Source organism: Furipterus horrens, unplaced genomic scaffold (genome assembly GCF_987537825.1).
Source record: "Furipterus horrens unplaced genomic scaffold, mFurHor1.1.pri manual_scaffold_1, whole genome shotgun sequence".
In the NCBI taxonomy this organism is placed as follows: Eukaryota; Metazoa; Chordata; class Mammalia; order Chiroptera; family Furipteridae; genus Furipterus; species Furipterus horrens.
The window spans coordinates 44,988,794-45,014,392 of record NW_028327171.1 but is presented as its reverse complement, the minus strand read 5'-3'; the positions used below and the strand labels follow the sequence as shown (position 1 = coordinate 45,014,392).

Genomic DNA, 25,599 nt, shown 5'->3' with positions numbered 1-25,599 from the left:
AATATGTTTAGTAGCATCTCTGGTCTCCCAGATGCCAATACCATCCCCCCCACCCTGACTGTAACTACTAATCATGTCTGCAGACATTGCCGAAGGTCCACTTGGGAGTAATTTGTGCACCATGGAGAACCACTGGCAACTTGGATTCCTAGGGATTTAACACATTTTTTAAAAATCCCAGATGATTATAGGATGGCCACTATGTTCTCTTCTCCTCTTTCTTGTTCTGACTGGTGGGGCAATTTATGGCTTATCTCCATGGAACTTCTCGGATGTGCAGTGAGCAGCCACTTGAGAATCCTTTCAAGCTTCTTGGTATTAGTATCTTGTGTCTCCATGGCTCTGCTCCAGGGAGTCAGGAAAAGGGAGATTGGGCCTTAGATCTCCTGAGGCTTCAGGATACGAAGGCCAGAGGCACAGACACAGGTCACTGGTTCTATTCCTCATCAGAGCACATACCTGGGTTACAGGCCAGGTTCCTGGTTGGGGCTGTGTGCAAGAGGCAACCAATCGATGTCCCTCTCACACATCGATGTTTCCCTCCCTCTTTTTCTCCCTCCCTTCCCCCTTCTCTAAAAATAAATAAATAAAATCTTAAAAAAAAAAATCTCCCTAGAAACTATATGGTGCCATCAAAGCCCTCTGACTTCACACCTGGTCACCTCCTTAGTGATCTCATCCGAGTCTGGCTTCTTCTAAATTATCCTCCACTGTTCAGCCTGTGTAATTTGTTTGAAATGCAGATGTGTCCATATCCTTCTTATATTTGAAATCTTTCAATGATTCCCATTGTCTTTAGCAGTTATGTTAAGATTGACGGAGCTAAAAATTTGTATTTCCAACACATTTCTGGGTGAAGCTGCAGCTACATGTCCCAGGACCACACTGAGAAAACCAGTGGCCCACAGGATTAAAAGGCTTTCTGTGATTTAGCTCTCATCTATCTTTCCATCATTTTTGCCTTGGATTTTATGTTCTAAAAGAGTTGTTCTTATCTTTAAAATGTGTAAGAATTACCTCACACATCTTATCCTCACTCCTCTGGCCCTAAATTGGAATCTTGGCCCCAAATCAGAATTGTAGGCAGTAGTTCTCAAGAACTTATGTTTTTAAACTAGATCCACAGATGATTCTATTGCTCATGGGCCTTGGGCTAACATGGAAAAACATTGCGTATTAAATAGCACCTTGACACTCAATATGTGATTTTTACAAAGATTTTATTTTTTTATTTTTTAGAGAGAAAGGAAGAGAGGGAGAAAGAGAGGGAGAGAAACATTGATTGGTTGCCTGTTGTACATGCCCAGATCAGGGACCGAACCTTCAATACAGGCATGTGCCCTGACGGGGAATTGCACCTGTGACTTTTTGCGTTGCGGGATGACGCCCAATCAAACGAGCCACACCAGTCAAGGCTCAGTATGTGACTGTACTCCTCCATGTTTCCTCAACCTAACATGTATCTTCTACCATTGTTCTCTCGTTCCACTAATAAATCATTAAAGTTCAGCTTAACTCAAAAAAAAAAAAAAGATTTGCCCTCGCTGGTGTGGCTCAGTGGATTGAGTGCCGGCCTGTGAACCAAAGGGTTGCCTGTTTGATTCCCAGTCAGGGCACATGCCTGGGTTGTGGGCCAGGTCCCCAGTTGTGGGCATGCAAGAGGCAACAACACATTGATATTTCTCTCCTTCTCTTTCTCCCTCCCTTTCCCTCTCTCTAAAAATAAATAAAATCTTAAAAGAAAAGAAAAAGGTTCAGCTCAATTCAAGCTTCTGGTCCTTTGTGAAGCCCCCCTCACACACACACAAACACACACACACAGACACATACACACACTGAACTCAGTTGTGACCCTTCAATTGGAAACATCTCTTTACATGGGCCCCTCTCCTCTTGCTCTGTAACCTCATTGAGAGCAGAGAGTATATCTTGTTCTTCCACCCCCCTCCCCCACCTTCCCTCTGTGTGTGGTATATAGTAGTGTGTAGTCAATAAATGTTAGTTAAATACCTGGTCTGACAGTTCACTATGGATAAGGGAAGACACAGGCACCTTTGGGCAGATGAAAGAAAAGTGGTTGAGAACCTCATAGAAGTCCTGAGGCCGTATCAGAGAAGTTACTTGCTGTTCCCATGGTGTGGCTGAGGTGGGGTCCCCCGTCTTGGGTGTAGTTAGGTAGAGATGGGGGTTGGCAGAAGCACAGCAGTCTGAACCAGGTGGGACCCAGAGACCCAGCCTTTTATTTTCTCTGACTGCTCCCTCTAAATTTCTAGTAAAGGGCAGGCTCAGAATGGCTTAACCAGAGCTACCATTTATTGAGTTTGTGCCATGTGATTTATACCGTGTTGGGCACTATACTCACAGTATTCAAATCCTCACAACTGCTTTGAGAGGTCAGCACTATGACTCCCATTTTGCAGATTAGAAAACCGAGATGCAGAGAGGTAAAAAAAAATTGGCTCAGTGTCCACCCATGTGGAAATTGGTAGAATCCAGATTCCAACCCAGGTCAGACTGATTCCATTGCTCTTTCCTTGCTCTTTTCATTATTCTATAGCTGAGAAGTCTGGTGGATTGATCAGAAGGCCCCCAGGTTTCCAACAGTGAAATCCCCAGGCTTAGATAATGCTTGAATCCAAAGTTAAACAGTGGGGATGGGAGCTGTGTTTTTGCAAGTCACGGACACCAACACCTTTCTCCTTAGCTTATGCTAAGGGGGGCAGGGGGTCATACTGCATGGCTTTCTGGTGATCCTATTCATCTGGGACCCTGGGGGATCAGGTTTGGGAAAATAGCTGTAACCTGACAAGGGAAGAATTAGATGGTGGAAGGGGCAAGTGAGAGGCATTGTTTTGCAGCCCATATGGATAGCAATCACACACAGAGACTGCTGGACAGGGCTCAGGACCCAGCAGTGCAGGAGGCAGTCAAAACAGCCAACCGCAGGATGGGGTAAACTTGAGGTCAGGCTAGCTTTGGTGCCTGGAGCAGGAGAGAAGGAGGGTCCTGGGACCCCTGAAGGACACCTGGGAAAAGAGTCCCATAGACAAGTGCTCCCCTGTGGCTGCCGCTTGGTAGGCCCAAGCTCTGATCCCAGGATCTCTGGACATATGACAACCCCTTATTTATAATTTTTCCTTTTCTCCCCTTCATTTTTCTCATCTAAAAAGTGAGAGGATTGAACTATAAAGTCTGTAATTCTTTATGCCTATGCCTCCCACCTAGAATTTGGTTTTGCTCTCTAGGTGTCAGCCTGCATGATAAATAGATGCTTTCTAGGGTGTCACATTTGGCCTCCTAGTTTCTGTACACTTATCAATGACTTTTTAAATCCATGTTTAAAAAAAATAACTTAATATGTGTTATTAGCACCACTTGACAAATAAAGAAATCTAAACTTGCAAGGCTAAGCTACTTGTATGAAGTTACCCAGCCAGCAAGTAGTGGAATCAGATTAGAACCCAGGGTTGCCAGATTCCAAAGGCTCTGTACCATACTATTTTTTCCTACTATTTAAAATAACCAGTGCCAATGATCAAATAAGAGAAGTTATCAAAGGAAGGATAAGAAATTGGATAGGAGAAAAAAATAGGCTTTAAATGAAGCCTGTGACTTCACATCCTGGAGAAGGCCTGAATGAAGGAAGGAGAGAGGAGGAAAAGATGGTAATGAGATAATAAATTTTCATTTCAGGTTAATATGAAACATGAAAAGGCAGAAAGCATGGAAAATACTGCTTATAAGGGTTTAGAGAAGAAGAAAGTGCACAAAAATGTGTGCCTGAGCCACAGGGTAGCACTGCAGATGAATGGATAAGATGAGGAGCTATTAGGCAGAAATAGGCCACCAAATGCAAGATGGCCCAGGTAGGACAGTTGCCATGGGCAGATTTTTCTAAAGAGGTCGTAAATTACCTTGCAAAGCTACTCAGAAGTTTGCCACATAACAACAGAAAAGTCTTTAGCACAAAGTGTCCTTATCATATGATTCTGTTATAGATATAATAAAAAGGCAGCAACCATACCTGTCAATTTTCTGGGAAAGCTCTAGTTTCAAAGGTTGTATGTACTTATCTGTTATGTGTTAAGATCACATGCTTGGATTTTGATTTTGGAGAAGATAAAATCACTATAATTATACCATGCCTTCTCTTACTGAAAGGAGATATAGCATCTTAATTCATGTGTCAAAAAAAGGATAAGTTGCATATTTCTTATTCAAATAAAACTTAAAGCTACTTGCTTGGAATAGATATGAAGAAAATGAGCAGAGAAATAGGTACCATAAAAATGGATGGACAAAACAAAGTGATGCAACTTGATCTTAAATAATTTCAGAACGGCTCAAACACTGGGTGAATGAGCAAAGTCAACATGTCAAGGATGAGTTTCCCGGTGAGGTGACTGTCTCAGGACAGGGCACAGAAGTAGAAGATCTAAAAGTATGACAATAAGTATCAACAGGAAAAAACTAAATCCATAGAGAACACGAATGTAAGATAAATTGCCCACATTAGGTTAGGGGAAATATACACTCTAGAAAGAAATGGATAAAGTGGAAACAATGAACTTGGGTATTAAGACCTATCATGGGGACGGGGAGGGAGGAGGTGAGGAGTATGGAAAACTGAGAGAGGGAAGAAAAGCAAATAGAAAAGAAAGTTGGTGTTTGGCACCCAGATCAGGGCCTTGCTCTTTCTCTTTTAATTCTCTTAAAGTACTACCTGATAAAGTCTTGATGTGGCATTGACCTCTCAACATTGAACTCCTAGAGGACCTATCTGGTTCTTATCCTTAGCTTGGAGGGCAGAAAGTGTAAGAGTCCAGTATCTAGAGTCTGGTTAGGTTCAAACCACACCTCTGCCACTTAACTAGCTGTGGAACCTTAGTCAACAAACAGCTCACTGGCCATTCCGTCACCTCCCTGTGCTTCACTTTCTCATTTATTTCATCTCACTTATTTGAATATATAAAATGAGGATAATAGAACAAAACCACAACTCTAAAACCTAAAGAGCTTTGAAAACCAAATGATTTTTCAAAAATTATTTGGTGGCAAAACCTGACCTGAACTGACAAAACTATTCATAATTTCATTTTTGCTTCCATAGCTTCCACTGCAGAGGCCTTAATGTTTGATTACAGGGTGTTGCTCTGTGCCCCACATGTTCAGAATATACAACACTTGAACAGTTGTTGCCTTTTTAAAACCTGAAAACTTTCAAATTCCAAAACACACTTGGCTCCATGGGTTTGTGGGATATGTAGTTCTTATTTCATAGGTTAACAGTAAGGATTAAATGTGTTTACTCACAAAAAGCACTTAGAAGAGTACTTTCGACGTGCTAATAACTTAATAAATGTTGGCTATTAGTATTCCTGTGCTGTGTCCTTTCTAAAGGACCACTTCGTAGAAAGCTGTGAGTTGAAGAACTGCCCAAATAGTAACAGACACACTAATTTACGTAGGTGAATTCAAGGCTCTTGATCTGAGCCTAGATTGTGTATCCACTGGGTCTTGGACATGCCTGGAGGACTGGCGATGGTCAGAGGAGTCCTCGAAAGGATTCTGGAAACAAGAGCCAAGGACTTCCCTGGAAAAACAATGCAGAGGGGAAAAAAGAAGAATCAAGGGACTCAAGTTCAGTTGAAAGACCAGGGGCCTGAGTACTGGAGTGACTCGAAATACAGCCAGGTATTTCTGCCTCTATACTCCAATTTCCATGGACTTCTGCCTGCAGACAGGAACGCAAGGGAAGAGCAAGTAACAGCTGGTCCTGGTGACTCAGCATCCAGCTGGGAACATCTGTGCTACAGGTGCAGCCCTCCAGTGGCCTGGGTTTGAGAGGGCAGATGCTCCCTCCCGCAGAAAACACTGGGGTAGGCGTAGACATAGGCAGCTTTGTCACCTTTGGGCATCTACAGTGACTGGAGGGAGCCTGAGGTGTTCGAGGAAGAAGAGTGGAGAGGAGGAACCAGGAAAATACTGTTTAGTGAACAATATCGCGACTCTTTTTACTCCTAGCCTGTTGTGACATGGGAAATTTAGGCTTTAGATAGAGAGTCAGATAAATGAAAAAAAAAAAGGAAAAAAGAAAAGGTTGCTAAAAAAAAAAGATTAAGTTTGAGTTGTAATTAAGTTGCTCTCAAATCTGTGCTTTTCTGAACCTGGGGTGTCCAGCAAATCATGCCACAGCTCTCATACATAGTGAAATGGGGCCTCGACTTCCCCAGGCAACCAGTGGGAGAGATGGCCCGAAGAAAAAGACTTTCAAAATCAAATTTTCCAGTTCTTTTGTGTAACTCCCAAGTAAAGCAGATGCCATTTTCAAATGTGCTTTTCTTGGCCTGATGTTCTCTTTTTAGCGTGATTAAGGGCAGATCAACTCATTGCAACTGCAGACAGTTAACAGTAATTCGGGATTATGTTAACGCTCTGAATGCTTAATAATGAATGAATCGTGTCAGGCTCTGACAAAAGGCTTCACCCTTTAAGCAAGAGATGCCTGGTTCTGGCACATTATTAATTTCTGAAGCTTAAATCCAGGGTAACTGGATTTAGGAGGTTAAACCCTCTTTTATTATAATTCCTTCTAATGGATTTGACCCCTTCTCTCCCATCTTCCACTTATACATGTTGACTAATAAACTATTTTAAAAAGAAGGAAAGAAAGAAAGAAAAAACCAAGAAATCTTTTGGTAATGAGAAGTTTCTGTAATAAGACTCTTAAGCACAAGATTTTTTTTTTATACTATAATATAATGCAGGGAAAAACCAGCACTTTTTGCAAGGGGATTTATTGGGGGTGATTCAGTCAAGGACGTATTCCTTAGAACCCAGGCAGGCAAGACATGGGAAGGCTGAGGGGAGCTGATGGCATGCAGGAGCAAGGACCTAACTCTGGGAGGATATAGGAAACCATCCAGGTCTGGTTTGACTGCACAGAAGGTCTGGGTTAAGAAAAATAAGGTGGTTGCCAGGGCTGTGAGGCTGGGATTTGAATGAGCATGAGAGCCTGGCTGGTTTCTGGAGGCAAGAGAAGCTGCAGGCTAGAGCTTGCAGGGGGGTATCTGTCTAGGTGTTCCAGAGGATGGTGACCGTGATGATGGTGGTGGCCATGAAGAGTAGGTAGAGGCGGAACAACAATGTGTCTGTCATGTGGCTGAACTGCACCCACAGGCTGACCAAGTGCTGCTTCTGAGACTTATCTTCCTGCCAGATCCTTGTTGACCCAGAGCACCCATTTAAGTCTGCCTCTCGGGGACCAGGCACCTTCCCCACAAACTCCATGGACTCCTTCAGACCTAAGGAGAGACAGAGAACAAGCTATAGGCTACGAAGATCACCTGAGGGAGATAGGACAGGGAAGGGGGCAGGAGCAGAGAAGTGGAGGTGTTGCAAAATGAAGTGCGGGCAGTGCTGACTTCCTTACTAGGCAGGTGGGCAGAGGTGAGGCCCAGGTCCTTGTTTCCCTTCTGGGGGGCAGTGGGACAGCATTTCGTGGGGCTGGCGCAGTGCAGAAGCAGGGAACGGAGCCACCGGGGCATGGGTGGGGGCTGGGTGGTGGCCAGGTGCAGCAGGTAGGTGATGAAGATGGTCTCCAGCAGGCTGAGCACCATCAGCGACAGACAGAGAGCAAAATAGACACCTGGAGGAAAGGTAAGGCAGGCCTGTGTGAGGGCCGGTGGCCTCCCAGGACTTGTTACTTCCTATTTTCCCCAAGGGCACTTTTAAACAATTATTTTTTAATGTTTTATTGTTTATGCTATTACGATTGTCCCAATTTTTCCCCCTTCCCACCACTTCACCCAGCCTACCCCCCACTTCCATAGTTGATCCCCGCAATGCTGTCCATGTCCATGGGTCCTTCATATATGTTCTTTGACTAAGTCCAAAAGGCACTTTTTAAAAGTCCCTTTTCACTCTGAACTGGTTCCACTGGTACTTGTTGACACCCCATTCCCCCACCTTGCTTTTATTCTTCTGAAAGAGGAGGGGACCATACTGATAAGGGGGGTGCCAGTATCCGGGAGTAATTCATTCATCATGAGCAGGAAGACGTTGTAGCCCAGCAGCAATGTCATCTTGAACGGGGCGCGCGTCTCCCTTTCTGCTGGCAGGTAGAAGCTGAGGGCGTCGATGGCAACCAGAAAGCTACTGGGCACCAGAAGGTTTATGACATAGAGCGTGGGCCTGCGCCTGATGGCCACCTGGTGGGGAGGAGAAAGGGGCAAGGGAGGAGTAGGCTGGGAGGCTGCCAAGCAAGTCAAGAGCAAGAGTTGAGATTTGTCCCAGAACAAACTGTCTAGTAAGGAAAAGTCATCTTCACTGTCCTGTCCCGCCAACAAAATCATCTTAATCATCACAGTCTACCTTCCCAGGGTTTGATTCTGCCATGCCTCTTACCACTGAGACATAACTCATTCCTTCTTAGGCCAAAGTGTGAACTTTCTCCACTTTCAGTTTTATCCCTACAATCTGCTCTTAGCAGGACTAAGGAACCAGATTCTTTGGATATCATGTGCATTTTAACCTTGTATATTTCTGCTTACTCTCCTCAAGGTCTAATATCTAGCGACTTTGCTGGTGGAATTTAATACAGTGGGAAGGAAAGCAAGACAGTGGCAGGTATTTTGGGATCACAAGGATTTGGAATCATAATATCCCCAAGACAGTAGTGTTTCATAAGTTTTCCACCTCTGTTTATTTTATTAAAATTTTTTTTTACTGAATTTATTGGGGTGACATTGGTTAATAAAATTGTACAGGTTTCAGGTATACAATTCTATAATACATCATCTGTATATTGTACTGAGTGTTCACTGCCCCAAACCAAGTCTCCTTCCACCACCAGTTATCCCTACTTTTACCCTCTTTTTCCTCCCCCATCCTACTTTCCCTCTGGGAATCACCATACTATCTTCCATCATCTCTTTTTAAAAGTAAACACAACAATTTCAGCCCTCCCAAAAGTTCTGATGGCCCTGGGGGAAGGGAGACTCCCTTGCAGTGTGAATCACTGCCATAGGAGCTTTGTTTCTTCCTCAGGGAGGATTTATTCCATCAACATTTATCAAGTGCTAGATACTGTGCTAAGTACTGGAGATTTATCAGTGAAAAAAAGTGATAAAAATCTCTGCCCTCATGGAGCTTACTTCTTAGCGCAAGAGCTTATGCTCTAGTTGGGGGCACAAGCTATGTATCTCAGGAGAAGATCACAACCAGGGCCCCTGAGCTCACATAGAAAATGAGTTCGTAATACTCGTCGGTGTCCATAGTCATCTTCACTGTTCGCTCGTGGATACCGAGAAGTATCCACTTCCCCTGGCTCTGAATGAGGTTCTGTGATGTGCTTGAAATCTCCTGCACTTCCTTATCCATGCCCAGGACCATGTTCTCTGCTGCAAAGAGACGCAGACAATTCAGCCTCCCTAAATGCTCCCAATTCCCTTGCCTGGATTGTTGGACTTCTTGCCACTTAGCTTCCACACCCCTTTCAGTGAGATTCCCTCACTGTTCCCAACTTTCTCTCCTCTTCTCTCCCAAAGCCTTTCTCTGCCTCTTTACAGGACACTGTTTATGAGCCTCACTCACCAGTGTAGGTGAAAGAGCTGAAGGTGAGCGTGCAGTTTTGTTCATCGAAGGGGAAATAGAAGATGTCCAGGTTACAGATGCTGATGACCTTCATTGGCTTATCGTATCGGATGTGCCCTTCACTGTTGACGTAAGCCATGAGCCCTGTAGGTGTCTGATCCACATTTACGCTGTATATGAGAAGGACGGAGAGGTGGGTGCTGTGGGCTCCCCATTAGACTTGGCCTTCTTTCTCTCTCAGGTTCCCCCATTCCTGTGCTCCAGCCCCACTTATCTGATTTCCCCCTTCCACCTATCTCCATGTTCCTCGGTTTTGTAAGCTCCTCAGCTGAGATACTGCGCCTTTCTAAATGGAATCTTTGTGTAACCCCTGTTGGTTACATTACGCTCTTCTCTGGAGGTACAGTTTCCTTCTTGCTTTTTTCATCCCTGGTACTCACAACTCTGAGATGAAGATATCTGGAAGCCACAGGTTCTCAATTGCTATGCTGAGCTTCCTGATGTCCCCACATTCCTCTGGGTTCCATCTGATGAAAGGATTGTTCCATTTCTAGAGGAAACCGCAACATGGGACAAATGGAGTGGGAACTAGTTTTAGTCTTGCTCTAGGATCTCCTGTACTTTACATTCTTTTTTCCACTCATTTCTTCACACTCCCGGCCCCTCCCTTGTGACAGCTGTCACAATGTCACTAACAAAGTCTTAGTTCCACTTCCTCAGTGCTCTCAAAGGAGACCTTGAGCTTGGCTTTGGATTCCCAAGAATGGAACCATTTAAATATTGGCTTCCATGACCTTGCTTTATTCCACTTTCTCCCTGTGCCCCATCTCTGCCCTCCTAAACCAGCAGAATAGTAAGGAAGTTTTGTGTTTTCGTTATTGATCTTTCTCTGTTTGAACATGTCTAATTCATGGATATTCTCAGCTTTATCCATTGTAATCTGCAAAGTTGGACCGAGGAGCAGAAAAGGGAAGGTACTATAGTAAAGGGGAAGCTGAGTCTATCGTACCATATTTAGCCACAGGAATGATGTCATCAGTTGAAGTTGTGCATCCTGGAAAAACAATTTTCATGCAGGATCATTAACTCTATGAAGTCAGGTCCAATGTCACCAGTCACCTCTTACTCATTTCCAAGGCTCTTCTGTGTAGCAATTAGGATTTTTAATCGTAAATCACTGAAAAATGTAAGTCAAATAATCCAGAGCACATGGGAAACATAAGTGAAAAAAGCAGTATGAGGCCATTGGGATTATGTTTCTTGTGGAGTGTTCAAAAAAAGGACTTACCTGTAGTAGTGTCATTGTAGCATTCCCTGTTACGGCTCCCTACCCCATGGAATGAGCTGTTAGTTTTACAAAATACAATCAGGAGACCCACTGCTTACCACTAGACCCTTACGGTATTTGGTCAGGGCTTACCACTTCCAGGATGGCAGACAGGGTGAAGGAGATGTTGACATGAATGGGGTTGCTGTAGTTGGTGACTGGAAGGAAGGCCTTTCTGTCAAATGCTGCTTGGAAGGCAGCAAGATCCACTCCATGCTGGTCAAAGCCTGAGCAATTGATAGTGAAAGCACCTCCTGTTCCTGCAGAGAGTAGGGACTCTGTGAGAGGAGTGCCAGCGTTGGGGTCTAGGGAGTCTTTCTGCACAGCGAGAAAGTAGGGGGCATGGGAGAAGCATGTGAGCTCCTCCTTCCTGAGCCCAGGACCATGGGCTGGGCAGGTAGGCAAATGGTGGAAGTTGAGAGGTGAGCTGAGTCAGGACTCCATCCTCAATTCCATTGTTTCTGTCTCCATGCAAAACTTTCCCAAAGGTGTATGCAAACTCAGCCCTGACCACTGCTTTGCAGTGTCCTGCTATGTTCTTCACAATCTCACCAGAAACCTTTGCACCTTCTCTCAATGTCCTTCCATGACTCATCTCTGTCCTTGAGCCATCTGGGTGATATCAGTGACCAATTTTGCCATCATGGTTCTCCTAGTCACTATATTAATAAGGCATGGATGATCATAAGTTAATGATAAAGGAAGTAATCAGGTAGGCAGTGTGAGATCAGGCACTTTCACGCTGGTGGCATCTGGTAGGTAGTGTGATATATGTGGGCTCTTAAGGAAGGAACCCAGGTTTTCAATTTAATGAGCATTTATTGTGTCCATTGTGTGCTATGATTGTTCTCTTCTAACATTCAGTAGTCATCACCACTGAAACTATCTCAGAGAGGCTTCCTTGATACCAGTCTTATACCCAATCCCTTTCTAGTCATACTTTGTGGAATAGAAACAGAGAATGATGTGGTAACTCTTATTTTTAGCTGTTTCCTATGTTATACTATCCCTCATTGCTCATTTTCAATAGTGAATGGAAAAAATACTCTAGACTTGGAAAATTATACTAAAAAAGTGTCCCTCTTTGATGACAAGTCTCATCCATGTCCTTCCTCTTACCATCTTTCCTGTTCCATTTCATTTGGTTTAAGAGAGCCGAGAAAGAATTCTCTTCTACTTAACGTCATCTAATATTCAGAAACCATGGGGACAGATTACATGTTTGGAAAGAGAAAGACATGGGGAAGGAGAAGAGGCCAATAGAAGCAGGAGAGTGGAAAAGTAACTAAATAGAAGAGTTAGTTAACTGTTAAGACCCTAGAAAGAGGTACAAAGCTGTCAGTGTTGTAAGTTTCCATTTTTACCAAAATGAACGCCCAATCACTGACTGCCTAGGAAAAACAAGAATTAGCCTGGTTTCTCTGTTTCTCAAAATTGATAGTCTGCTTTGCTTTTGTTCTTGTCCCATCTTACCTTGAAGCAGCAGGTGGAAAATGAGGCAGAGGAGGAATCCCTCCCCATGGAGCCAACCTCTTTCCATCTTCCTCTTCTTGGCTCTTCTCTGATGACTTAGTGATGATGTTGACCTTAAAAGACCAAGAAGCCACACCTTGAGCTTTGAATAATGCAGGTGTCGGGTGGCATTGGCCACCCCTCTAACAAGCACCCCTAGTGCTAAGAGAAAGCCATGGAGGACTACTTGCTCTGTGACCTAATTGGACCTGACTCTAGTCTCCAAAGGTAATCTGGAAAATCAGTTTGGAGAGGAGGAAGCAAAAATATTTGGTCACTGGAGCAGTGCTAATGGCCTCCTCATCCTGTGGAGTCACTCTAGCATACAATGCATCCTAGAAAAGCCACATAATGACTGCCATTGTCTTCAAGTGACACATGCACTAATTTTAACCCTCTTACTGTCTTTCAAAAATAACAGAGGTCTCCTTTTTTATAATCAACTTCAGACTCTAAGTTTTAAACATGACTCAGGTACTGACAGGTCTTAACTTTTGATTTTTTTGAGTGTATCAAAAGCAATGTGGGCCCAGGTCTACTGGATGGAGGGAGTGAATAGTGGGGTAGAAGGGAGGTGGTAGAGGAATACTGTTTTTAGTAGAGATTGACTTATGAGGTCATGAGTGATCAGCCTGCAAGTTTATGTTGTTTTTGACCATGCTAGTATTTTAAAGAAATTAGTTGTCAACATTTGGAATTGAGAGATTTCACATAAAAACTGTGTTTCTGGATTCATTCAAAAAATGAGATCAAGAAACACTGGGCTCACATTTTTGCTTGACCACTATGTGCCACAGCCAAGAAGCAGTTAAGCTCTTTGGTGCTGCAATAGTCTCTCTAGATCATCACAGTCTCTGTCACCAACTGTTGTCTTGTTCCTGACCAGCTTCTCTCATTCATGTTACCTGCTTGGCCTCTATAAGTGTTTGAGTTGGCTTTGGCTGTTAGGATTGATTTTCTTTTCTGATTCTTAGAGAGCCTTGAGAAGTAATTTCAAAATACTGTTTCATGCCTAGGTGGTCAGAGGTCTCATCAGATTTAGAGTGTGCAAAATTTGATTCATAGAGGAAATCAGAGGTGGTATGGTTAAGTGGACCAAAATAATCAATGGTTTAACCTGTTTTACTCTAGAATTATTTCTGTTAGGGAAGACTCCAGAGAGGGTAATCAGTGACTTAGAGAACAAAGGGCGAGCAATTGCTCACAAGAAGAAGCTTTACAGACTGAATCGGTGTGATGCAGTAAGACAGATTTAAGAGCAAATCCTGTTTCTACTGGAATCATGTCACCTTCTCGCAGTCTTAGTTTTCTCATCTCTAAAATAAGGAAGATAAAACCTCTCTTGCAGGGGTTTTGTGTGGTTGGAGATAATGTATAGTGCCTTTCCTACCCTGAGCAATTAATAATTTGAAGCAGAAGTAATGGCAGTAATGGTAGTTGTTATTGTTATCCTGGCTCAGCTGAGATTGCCTGGGTCACTTCGACTTGAATGGAATCTTCTGGACTTAAACCGTCTGGGTTGACTAAAGGCACCCAGTAACCACAAGCCCTTTTCACTCACTCTCACTCAGCTGGATACTGATAAGCTTCATCCCTCTGCTCTTCTCAACATGACTCTTCATCGTTTGAGAATCCCTTCCCCTTTGGGAAGTTTTTTTCTTTTTCTTTTTTATTTAAAGATGATTTTAAATCGGCCTATCTCAAAACTTTTTCTGCAGAACACTAATTCTACAGGATGTTAAATGCTGTTTCTGAAAAATTATTTTTGTTATTTCAAATTCAAATAAGTCTGAAAAAACTGAATCGAACAAGGCTAAACAGGTTTTATTATTGTAGAATTTCTCAGAGTATTTAGCTAAAATTTGTTCATGTGACTTGAATATCATATACATAATTTTCCAAACTTAGTTGACTTTGAAAATTTCTGCTTCTCAGATACCATCTCACACCTGTCAGAATGGCCGTCATCAATAAATCAACAAACAACAAGTGCTGGTGAGGATGGGGAGAAAGAGGACCCCTTTTGCACTGTTAGTAGGAATGCAGACTGGTGCAGCCACCGTGGAAAGCAGTCTGGAGTTACCACAAAAAAATTAAAATGGATCTGTCTTTTGACCCAGTGATCCCACTTCTGGGAATATATCTGAAGGAACCCAAAACACTAATTTGAAACAACATAAACACCCCTATGTTCATTGCAGCTTTATTTACAGTCACCAAGATATGGAAGCAGCCCATGTCCATCATTAAATGAGTGGATAAAACAACTATGGGACATTTACATATTGGAATTTTACTTGGCAGTAAAAAAGAAGAAAATGTTATGCTTTGCAACAGCATGGATGGACGTGGAGAACATTATGCTAAGTGAAATAAGCCAGTCAGAGAAAGACAAGTACTATATGACTGCACTCATATGTGGAATCAATGAACAAACTGAACTAACAAGCGAAACAGAGACAGACTCATAGATGGAGAGCAGGATGAAGCTGTGCTGGGTTGGAGCAGGTGAGGGGGTGAAGGGATTGAGCAAAAAGGGAAAAGGACGCATGAACATGGACAACAGTGTGGTGATTGCTGGGGGGACTAACTGGTAATGGAAAAAAATACAATAAAGATTAAATTTAAAAAAAAGGAAAGTTTCTGCTTCTTAGAATATCTTGCAGGACTAGTACTCCATGGGTTATTTGGGGAAAATACTGTTTTAGTAAATAGAATAAATCCAGAAGAAAAACTTTAAAAAGATGTCTTAAACTTACTACAGATAGAATATAGAATGCAAGCAACATATATATAAATAAATCAAATTTTCAGAAATGATTTTCTTTTTCTTTTTGGTGCCCCATTCCCGGAAGTACTGCAATACTGGGTCAATGCGCAGAGTGGACAGAGCAAGCTCCTATTCCATCTCCCAACTCCAAAAATCCATTTAATATAATGTTCTCGGATAGAGGACATATCAGATATTAAACTGATAAGAACAGATACTACACTTGATCTTAGCCAAAAGGCCGAGAAGCGATCAAAAATGATTTTCAAATTTATTTTTAGAGAGAGGGGAAAGGAGGGAGACAGAGAGGGAGAGAAACATCCATGTGTTGCCTCTTGCACGTCCCCAACTGGGAACCTGGCCCACAACCCAGGTATGTGCCGTGATCAGAAATCAAATCAGCAACCTTTCGGTCCACAGGCTGGTGCTCAATCCACTGAGCCACACCAGCCAGGGCTAAATAAAATATATATATTTTTAAAGTGAATAGTGCCTTGAGCAGTGTGACTCAGTTGGTTGGGTGTCATCTTGCAAAGCAAAAGGTTGCCTGTTCGATTCCTAGTCAAGGCACATGCCCGTGTGTTTCTCTTGACACCTCTTTCTCATACCACCACATTTAACCCATCAACAAGGTCTGTGATTGTACCTCTTAAATTGCTCTCAAGTCCACGCACTTCTCTCCCTTTTTCCACCACAGTCCTAGCCCAAGCCATCACCCTCTTTCCTGGACAAGATCACTCCTACCCAAACTCTTCTCTTCCGCTCTAGCTGCCTCTAGGTCTTCCTCCAGTCTGCCAGCTGCAGTGTAGTTTTCAAAATGCGAATTTGATTTCTCAACCTTTAACCCACTCACCTTTTAAAACTTTGCAATGGTTGCCTTTTACACGTATGCTAAAGACCATGTAACATAGTCTACAGGCCTTTGGAAATGTATCCTTCCTTTTCCCACCACCTGGTATTGGTTTTTCCCTCCACCTGGTATTGGTTTTTCCCTCTGCCTCCAGTATTCTCTCCTCCGCCACCTTCCTTTTCTAGTACTTACTGCAGGTATAGTTTAAATTTGAATGAATGTTTATCTGGAACTCTAAGCTCTATGAAGGCAGGAGATGTGTCTGTTTTATCTCCACTTTATCTCCATCAAATACTGAATGAATGAGTATATTCAGTAAATTACACAACATAAATATTATTTTAAAATGCATGTAAGTTTGAATTGCCCTAGATTTTCTAGCCCCTTGCCTGAGTGTTGGAGAATAGCACCCCCCAAAACACTTCACAACACAAACACCTTTCAAGGAGGGGATGCTTTGCCATCAATATCATGTAAATAAGTGTAAGTCTTTGGCCAAGGCTATCCTTAGACCACAATAGTGCCATAGATCATTGAAGCCTGGCACTAGGGCTGCATAGGGCTCATTCATTCTTCTTTTTAAAAACCTGTAATTAATATATTTGATGTATTCCAGGGAGATTTTAGGAATATTTATTTTCTTTTATATGAGGGTATCAAATAGGCAGTTTTTGGGTGTTGCAGTGTGTGGGGCATGGTTGGAAGTATTATACTAGTGTGCCTTAGCAAGGTGGCTTGAGGAGCACTGCGGAGAAGTTTTCCTTATCCAGTCAGATGGCCAGAGATGCTTCAGGAATTATCAGTAGAAACTATGTGTCTATGTGTATATGTTAAGTTGCACATACTTCCAACAAGAGGAGAAATGTTTGTTTCTATGATATTAACACTTTTTAATTGTGAAATACTTAAAGGCTACCAAAAATACAGCAAGTGATATTAACAGCACCCATGTACCTAACTCCAAGCTTTGCTAAATTTTAACATTTATAAGTCATTTTAAAAAGAAATAAAATGTTACAGAAACAGATGAAGCCCTTTGTGTGTCCCTCTTTGGTCTCACACTCCTCCCTCCAACAGCAGAGGTAACTATACTCTGAAATTGTTATCATGTCCAAAATACATGTGTAACCTTAAATAACATATATTTTTACATGTTTTCAAAATTAATACAAATGGAGTCATACAATTTGGGTCTTTTTGTAACTTATTTTTACTCAATATTGTTTTTGAGATTTATACCTATTGATACATAGTAGCTCTTGTTCTTTAACTGCTATATAATATCCCATTGTACAAATACCATAACTAGTTATCTGTTCTTTTATTAGTGAAATTTAGGTTCTTTCTACTATTACACACAATACACAATGAATGTATCTCTTTGTGCAGATGCATGGGAGGTGCTTCAGGGTCGCCTTTCTCAGCTAGTGGTGTTAACCCCTAATGTCCTAAGGTATTCATTATGTGTAATAAATTAACTTCTCCCCTTGGCATCTAGAATGATACTAGCTATGTGTTATCCTTGGAATAATTAAGAAAATAATCACTCAAATAATTTTGTGTAGGGCTTAATTCACTTGCAGAAGCCCTTGCTGAGAAAGGCTAGTCTAGAGCATATATGCAGAAGTTGAATTGCTGGGTTCAAGGATAGGCATAAAAAAAATAAAAAAACAAAAACAAAAAAAAACATTAGCTTTTCCCCAAATCCCTTCTTGTCTTTTTCCATTGTAACAGTTATAGGTGGCTCATAGCTGTTCCTGTAAACATTGCATTTCCCAGTTTCCTTCTCAGTTAGATGTGACCATATGACTAAACTGGCATCAATAGAGTGTGATTAGAAATGATGTACACAGCTTCCTGGCTGGTGCCTGAAAACCAGCTCATACCCCCTTCACACTCTCTTTTTCCTTCCTCCTACCTGGGTGATGGGTGATAGCAATGAACAGAGCAACTTGGGGAGCCAAATGTTGAACCTGACAGAACCACTGTCACCCTGGGTCTCTGATGAACTGCAAGAAGCAGAACTGTACTGCTGATCTGGTAGTGATCCCCTAGAAATAAACTTCTTGATTTCAAGTCACTGAATTCTTTTTTAATCCTCACCACCTATGTATGTGCTCTGACCAGGAATTGAACACTTAACGTTTTGGTTACAAGGACGACGTTCCAATCAAAGCCAGTGAATTTTAGAAGTCTACTTGAGGTCTAACAATATAGCCCATTTCCAGGGTTCTATCAATTGACGCTCTATCAGCAATATGTGGAATAACTTGTATTCTGTCTCTACAGATCCTTGACAGTACATAAGTGTTGTCAGATTTTTACATTTCCCTATAAGATGGCATCTCATTGCTATTTTAATTTCCATTTCCCTGATTATTAGTGAGATTGGGTATCTTTTCAAACATATTTGAGTGGCTTCTCTGGTTTTATTTTCTGTGAACTGTTTGTTCACATCATTTTCCTATTGGATTATTTGCCACTTCTTATTGAGTTGTAGAAATTATCTGTACATTTTATATTTTAAAACTGTCAGTTATAGCTTCTGCTTTATCTTTACTTATATCATCTTGTACAAAAGATTGAATTTTAACATAGTAAAATTTTACAACCTCCTTTCTTACTTTTTATATCTTGTTTAAGAAGTTCTCTACTCTCAAGTTCACAAAGATATTTCACCTTTTCTTCTAAATGTTTTGAAGTTTTCACTTTCGACCCTGACCAGGGTGTCATATCACAAAGAGAAAGGATGCTGGTTTGATTTCTGAAGTGGGCACACACCTAGGTTGCAGGCTCTGGGTCAGGAAGAATATGAGAGGAAATTGATCCATGTTTCTCTCCCTTTCTCCCTCTCTTATGTTTCCCTCTCTCTCTCTCTCTCTCTCTCTTAAAAAAAAGTTTTATCTTTCACTGTTAGGCCTTTGATCTACCTAAAATAGATTTTCCTGGTGCTATGTATAAAGTAGTATTCCCTAAGTTAAATACATATATATATATATATATATATATATATATATATATGGATAACCAATATACCAGCACCATTTATGGAATCTTCTTCCTTTCTCTACTGATTTGTAATAATTTTTTTCTGTTACAGCTCAAGTTTACATATATACGTGAGTCTGTTTCTAGCCTCTTTATTGTATTGCACTGGCTTATCAATTCATTTTTGTGCAAGAACACTGTATTAATACCTTTGCTTTATGACACATTAGTGTCTTCACACTATCTGGTTTTATAAAGGTGGAAAAGTCACTTTACTTTCTTTTTTTTTTTAAGTCTCTGAAATGGATAATCATAATACATAGGGTTGTTATGGGGATTAAAAGAAACAAGAATTATATGTAAAGCACCAGATACAGAGTAGGTAGGCACTCAACAGAGTAGTTATGTTATGATCATGTGAAGGTACAGGTGAAACACAAAAAGATAAAGGGAACCTTAGCCTCATTTATAAAAATGTAGGGATGAGTTGGCATACGGTTTCTAAGGCTCTTGCCACTCTAAAAACGGTGATCATGGCATCTCATTATCTAGAAACCAGGCAGCACATACTGCGTGTTGGGCAGTGGGATAAAAGTAAGCAAGGTAGTATCAGAATGCAGGGTGGCTTCCTGAACAAGCAGTCATAAAACGTTAAGTGCACAACAGATAAGGTTGGGGACTGGCCGGCGACAAGGACATAAAAGCTACGGTGACCTTCGCGGTGTTTCTGGTGCATAAACGGCCGCACACCGGCAGGATCTCCCTGCCTAACAAATACCGGGCTGCCGGACCACACAGGGCTACTGTCAACCCTCCCGGCCACCCACGGCGGTACAGGGCTTGAGAGAAGACTGCAGACAGGGTCGCAGAAGTACTGGCAAGGATGGTGCAGAGCTAGGAGCGCGGTGAAAAGGAGGAGCAGCCTGCACCTCCCCCAGGGCTTCTACGGTGCTTCTGGGAAATAGAGTCCTTTGCCGCGTATCCAGCCTCGGGGTCCTGGAAGGAGGACTACAATTCCCTTCAGTCTTGGGGATTCTTTGTGTAGCACGCCTGCGCAGTCTAGCGGCCAATGCCGCTATAAAGGCTTGTTTTGCAACGGAGCTGATGCATAGGAGCGTGGTCGAGTGGCCGGTGCGGCCGTCCTGGACCTGGGGCACAGGTAAGGTAGGGGCTATCGCCGCACCCCGTTCTTACTCCTCGGTTGTCACTTGGATCACGCCCCCCCGTATGTTTTTTTCTGGGGGCGGCGGGCTGTGATCAGGATACGAGCAGTTCGGGGGAAGCCAGAGACCTGAGAAACGGGCCTGGCCTTCCTCTTGTCTTCCGCCGCCCCCTCCTTGGGACGTGACCCCTGCGGGCTCGTGCTGAGGTACTGGCCTGGGAAGGCAGGTAGGGTGGGATGAGTGGTCAAGGGTACTGGCTACATTCCCGGCTGCGGCCACCAGGGGGTGCTGCGCCCGCGGCCCGTGGGTGTGGGTCGCTATCGGCTCGCCAGGCCCCAACTGGCCGTGGGAACGCCCTAGGGGCCGGCGCATCCCAGGCAAAGTTGGACTGCGAGAAGCCCCCATCCTTAAGGTTGTGGGAGGGCGGCCTGGGACACTCCAGCTTAAGCCGCGCACCGGAGGCAGAGCTGCCATCCACCTGAGAAGCCATCCTCTTGGGTCTTTTTTTGCAAATGGGTAAATGGAGGTTTGTGACTTAAGCACGCACAGCAAACCCAGGGCAGAGCCCAGAATGAAACCCAAATCTCATGACTGTCATCATTGCCAGTTCTACTTCCACCACACAGACCTGCACGATGCTTTGTATTTATTACACAGGGATCATTTGGTTTCTGCACAGACGTGGGGAGGTAGGAGGCACAGGAATGATTGGCAAAGCTTCAGGTTTTGAAGGAGGAGATGGGTAGGTTATACTCCAGCGTGAATACGTGAAAGGTGCAGAAGATTGGAAACACAGGTGGGTTGGAGAAGGGGGCTAAATACCAGTCCTCCTTTTAGCCTAAGGTCGGGTCCTTTTGTACACCTTCAGGGCCTGCAACCAGATTCCTGAGATGTTGGAAACATAAGTTATGAAGGCAATTTGGAAACACCAGTTGGCTAATTAAAGTTCTTAATCCTGTGTAACCCCTCTCCCCCCATGCAGTTTCATCTGCTTCGTTGTACCCTTGTGTCACTAGAAAGAGAGTCTTGATTTAAAAAAAAAAAAAAAGAAAGAAAAACAGTTGACCAAATGGCATCAACTCTGTTAATTTTTAGTCTGGCACTTCTTTGGGGTTCTCCCACTTTGGTTATTTTACCAGTGCCATCCATAGCTCTGGTTCAGACTTGAACAAAAATTCCTTTCCATTTTCCCCCTCTCAATAGATAAGGTGAGTTAGCATTTTAAAGAGACTTTAAAACAACTTTAAGGGAAAATAGAAGAAAAGTAATCTAATAGTATTTAAAAATAGTTTAGCCTATGGCTTCTTGGCCTCTGGCTAAGATCAAGTGTAGTATTTGTTCTTATCAGTTTAAAAATAGCTTAGCCTAGTGGTTCTTCCTTAGTTTCTTTCTTCAGATTTGGGCCTTGTGCCCTGGTTGGTGTGGCTCAGTGGAATGAGCATCAGCCTGCAAACCAAAAGGTCACTGGTGAATTCCCAGTCAGGGCTCATGCCTGGGTTGCAGGCCAGGTCCTGGGTTGGAAGCGTGTGAGAGGCAACCATACATTGATGTTGATGTTTCTCTCCCTCTCTTTCTCCCTCCCTTTTCCTGCTCTCTAAAAATAAATAAATAAAATATTTTAAAAAAGAAAAGATTTGGGCCTTGTTTCTTGGCTGGTCTCCATGTGTAATGAATGCCCTGTCTTATATCCCACAGAAGATGGAATCCATCTGTGTATTCAAGGCCAGGAGATAGTTACTTTGTGCCCCTTCTGCCCTGCCTATTCTCATGGCTGTGCCTCTTTCCCCAGGAAATTAAAGAAGCAAGAGTGTTAGAAGTGTTGAGAAACTGCTCCCGCATCCTTCATACGTAGAATAACTTGAGATAACATGACTGAACTTGGCCCTATGTCCTCACTCACTGCCCTGCCCTCTTTGACTGCCTCAGTAACATGCTCTCTTTGACCTCCCTCAGTGTCTTGCCCTCTATGCTCTCCCTCACATCTGTGACCTCCTTCATGACCTGCCCTCTGTCATCTGTCTTTTGTGACCTGCCGTCTGTGACTTGCCCTCTATGACCTCGCTCAGGGACTTGCTCTAGTGAACTTCGCTCAGTACTTCCATCAGGACCAGCCCTCTGTGACCTGCCCTCAGTGATGTGATCTGTGTGTCCTGTTGTCAGTTCTGCCATCTGTGACCCGACGTCTGTGACCGGCCTTAGGTCTCCGGAATTCTAAGAACATGTATTGTGACTATAGTCAGTTTTTGTATCTTTAGTTGCTGGTTTGGCTCAGTGGATTGAGCGTCGGCCTGCGAGCTAAGTGTCGCTGGTTCGATCTTCCAGTCAGGGCACATCAGAGAAGGAAAACTCTGATTCCAAAAAACCTCCGCTGCCTTGCGGCATACCTCTTCAGGGGAAAGGCTAAGGGAGTAAACCCCGACAGAAAATCCGGAGCCGGAGTCCCTAAGGCGGTTTGACATTGTAGTCAACACCGGCAACTCCTGCGGCGCACCTGAAGCCAAGCTGTATCGACTCCGTCTTTCCCTTGGACCCTTCAGCTGCGAAGAGAGGGGGGGTCTGCTGCATGGGCAACAGCAGACCCTCCATATCACCCTGCCCAGGCTCTGTAGCTTCAGCTTCACTGGAGAGGACACTCCAGCGTCATCGCAAGATGTCGATTTAACACGGGAGGAGACAGATACCGTGTCACTCCCGAGTCGGACTGCACAGCCATTCTCGGCGGTGCAGATAGACTCTTAAGAAGCTACACCATCGTCTCTCGAGACAGACGGCTGCCGACGACGACGAAAGTGACTGAAAGAAACTTGCATTATCGTGAGTTCTTAGACAATTGAGGTGATCTTTGTGTTCCTCTTGACATGGCATTTGATATTACAAATCAGTTCCCTTGGCCTCCTACCTTTCAGACTCCCTTCCCTCCTCCTGCCTTTTCTCAAAGTAGGACTAACCTTTTAAATTAGCTAGGTTTGGGAACCTTTGGATGTGAAGGTTGAACTTCTGTGACCCCCTGTAACAAGGATTACTCTTATCTGCAGCTGTAGCCAGACATTGGGGACACTGGCAGGTGCCAGGTTTGTTTACAGCTTAGGCTTATGGAGGTCTCAGTGACGTGATTGCTGTGTTCTTGGTTGTAAGCCAGTGTTCTGTATGGTGCAATTTGTCATTGGACAAGGTGAATTTTTTTTTTTTTTTTTAAGATAAATAACTTCACAGTATCCACTCAGGGTACATGAATCAGACCCCTGAAATGCAAGAAGTCAGGCTTTCTTTGTGCTGGAAGCATGTATCTGTGGAGGAGATTTGGCCCTTTTTATTTAGAGGATTAGTAAATTTTCTCCTTTTTTATGATACCTTAAATGAATTGTAGCCTTGGCTGCTGTGGCTCAGTGGATTGAGCGTCGGCCTGTGAGCCAAGTGTTGCTGGTTCAATTCCCAGTCAGGGCACATTACTAGGTTGAATATCAGGTCCCCAGTCAGGGGCGCGAGTGAGAGGCAACCACACAGTGATGTTTCTCTCCCTCTCTCCTTTCCCCTTTCTCTAAAAATAAAATAAACAAACAAGTTATATATAAAAAAATAAAATAAAATAAAGGATTGTAGTTGTCCGAATTTTGTCTGAAGAGTAGTACTTTTAAATTAACAGTGATTGCCAGCTAGGAATTAATGGAATTCAAAAGGCAACATGGCTACAGTTCAATTTCTAGTGAGGCTGGTATGAAAGGGATTTTCTCAGCTTGTATCTTGGGAAACTTTGAATTATCTAAGAGTGGTGGAAATGTTTCAGAAAGGTATGTATGTATTTTATTTTTTCATAAGTAATCAAAGTTGATACAGAATATTGATTAGAGTTAGCAGGCAAGCAGAGGTTTAGAATAGAGTGTCAGGTCATACTACATTAAACTACATAGATCGGGTGGGGAATTTGTTTTTGTTTTTGTTTTTTAATAACACCTTAGTTGAGATGTAATTTATAAACCATGGAAATTGAGCCTTTTGAAGTATTTTGTTAGTACATTCACAGAATTATGCAGCCGTTACCACTATCTAATTTTAGGACACTTTCATATCCCAAGGGGAATTTGTTTTTATTTTTATTTTTATTATTTTTTAAATTTTTTATTGATTTTAAAGAGGAGAAGGGAGAAAACATCAATGTGTTGATTCATTTATTTATGCTTTCATTGGTTGACTCTTGTATGTGCCCTGACTGGGGATCCAACCCACAACTTTGGTGTAGCATGATGATGCTCTAACCAACTGAGCTACCAGGCCAGGACCCGGGAGTTTGTTTTTAAAGTTAAGGTATAATACTGTTTTGTATGTTAACTAAGTAACTCCATGCTGCTTTAAAATAATATCAGCTACCTCATTACCTAATTATAAAAATGCAGAGATGAGATAGATCATTGGTAGAATAAGTGTTTTGTAAGTTTTCATTTAGCAGGAGAAATTATACCCATTTTAAAATTGTGGAGTTTGTAATTCTTGGAACAAATTTAAATTGTTTTCGTAAATTTTTTTTAAAGACCTATCTCAATTCTCTATATATTGGGTTTGAACTTAGTTGAAAAGAGTAAGTCTTTTTACCAGTGTGTTTATTTTTGCTAATCTTTTTTTGTTTTCCTTAGCAATGGGAAGAGATAATTCTTATTTATATTACACTGAATTTTTTCTTTAAAGTGTGAATGCTACCTGAAAAAAAAATTAATATTAGTATAAGGGTAGAAAATCTTAACTGCCTTTTTTCCTATTTAAATATTTAATATTATTCCTAAATAATATTTGCATATTATTAAGCACAATTTAGGAAATATTGTTCTTGATGAATTTTTCATTTCAGAAATTCTCAAGTGAAACCAGGAATCTATGAGCCGTGGAACCTCCATTAAGAGAAAATGAAGGATATCGACATAGGAAAAGAGTATATCATCCCCAGTCCTGGCTATAGAAGTGTGAGAGAGAGAACCAGCACTTCCCGGCCGGACAAAGACCACGAGGGCTCCAAGTACAAGAGAACTCGGCTGGTCGGTATCTCCTTTCCTGCATCCCTTTTCTTGTCTGCTCATTGTGCTAGACAACACCTTTTCTCATGTAATGCATAGTTTAAAAGAAGTTTCTTTTTCTTTATTGACTTTAGGTCACTGTTAAGATTTTATGGCCCTGACTGGTGTGGCTCAGTGGGTTGGATGTTGTCCTGCAAACCGAAAGCTAACTGGTTCGATTCCTGGTCAGGGCACAAGTCTGGGTTGCAGGCCAGGTCCTCAGTTAGGGGCACAGAGGCAACCAATTGATGTTTCTCTTTCACATTGATGTTTCTCTCCCTCCCCTTTCTTTCTTCCTTTCCCTCTCTCTAAAAATAAATACATAAAACCTTAAAAAGAATTTATGGTCACTT

The 25,599-nt window shown here is 42.5% G+C and overlaps 1 protein-coding gene, 1 non-coding gene and 2 pseudogenes across 3 annotated transcripts in view; 2 read left to right on the top strand and 2 right to left on the bottom strand.

Annotated features, from left to right (window-relative positions):
* Positions 1-7,074: 7,074 nt before the first annotated feature.
* LOC150020979 (5-hydroxytryptamine receptor 3D-like) lies at positions 7,075-12,461 on the bottom strand (annotated as a pseudogene).
* Positions 12,462-15,265: 2,804 nt separating this feature from the next.
* LOC150020978 (U2 spliceosomal RNA) lies at positions 15,266-15,456 on the bottom strand. Its single transcript, XR_016513557.1, has one exon. It is a non-coding gene; the product is annotated as a U2 spliceosomal RNA (small nuclear RNA).
* Positions 15,457-20,118: 4,662 nt separating this feature from the next.
* ABCC5 (ATP binding cassette subfamily C member 5) overlaps positions 20,119-25,599 on the top strand; it is an 85,844-nt gene continuing 80,363 nt past the window's right edge. Inside the window, exons 1-2 of one of the 2 annotated variants that reach the window (XM_090274613.1) lie at positions 20,119-20,200; positions 25,045-25,228. In XM_090274613.1, coding sequence (XP_090130739.1) covers positions 25,100-25,228 — 129 coding nt within the window. In that variant the 5' untranslated portion in view covers positions 20,119-20,200; positions 25,045-25,099. Of the gene's footprint in view, positions 20,201-20,874; positions 21,001-25,044; positions 25,229-25,599 lie in introns of those variants that run through there. The other variant, XM_090274622.1, reaches the window with a different exon arrangement.
* Positions 21,502-21,661, top strand: LOC150020977 (U2 spliceosomal RNA; annotated as a pseudogene).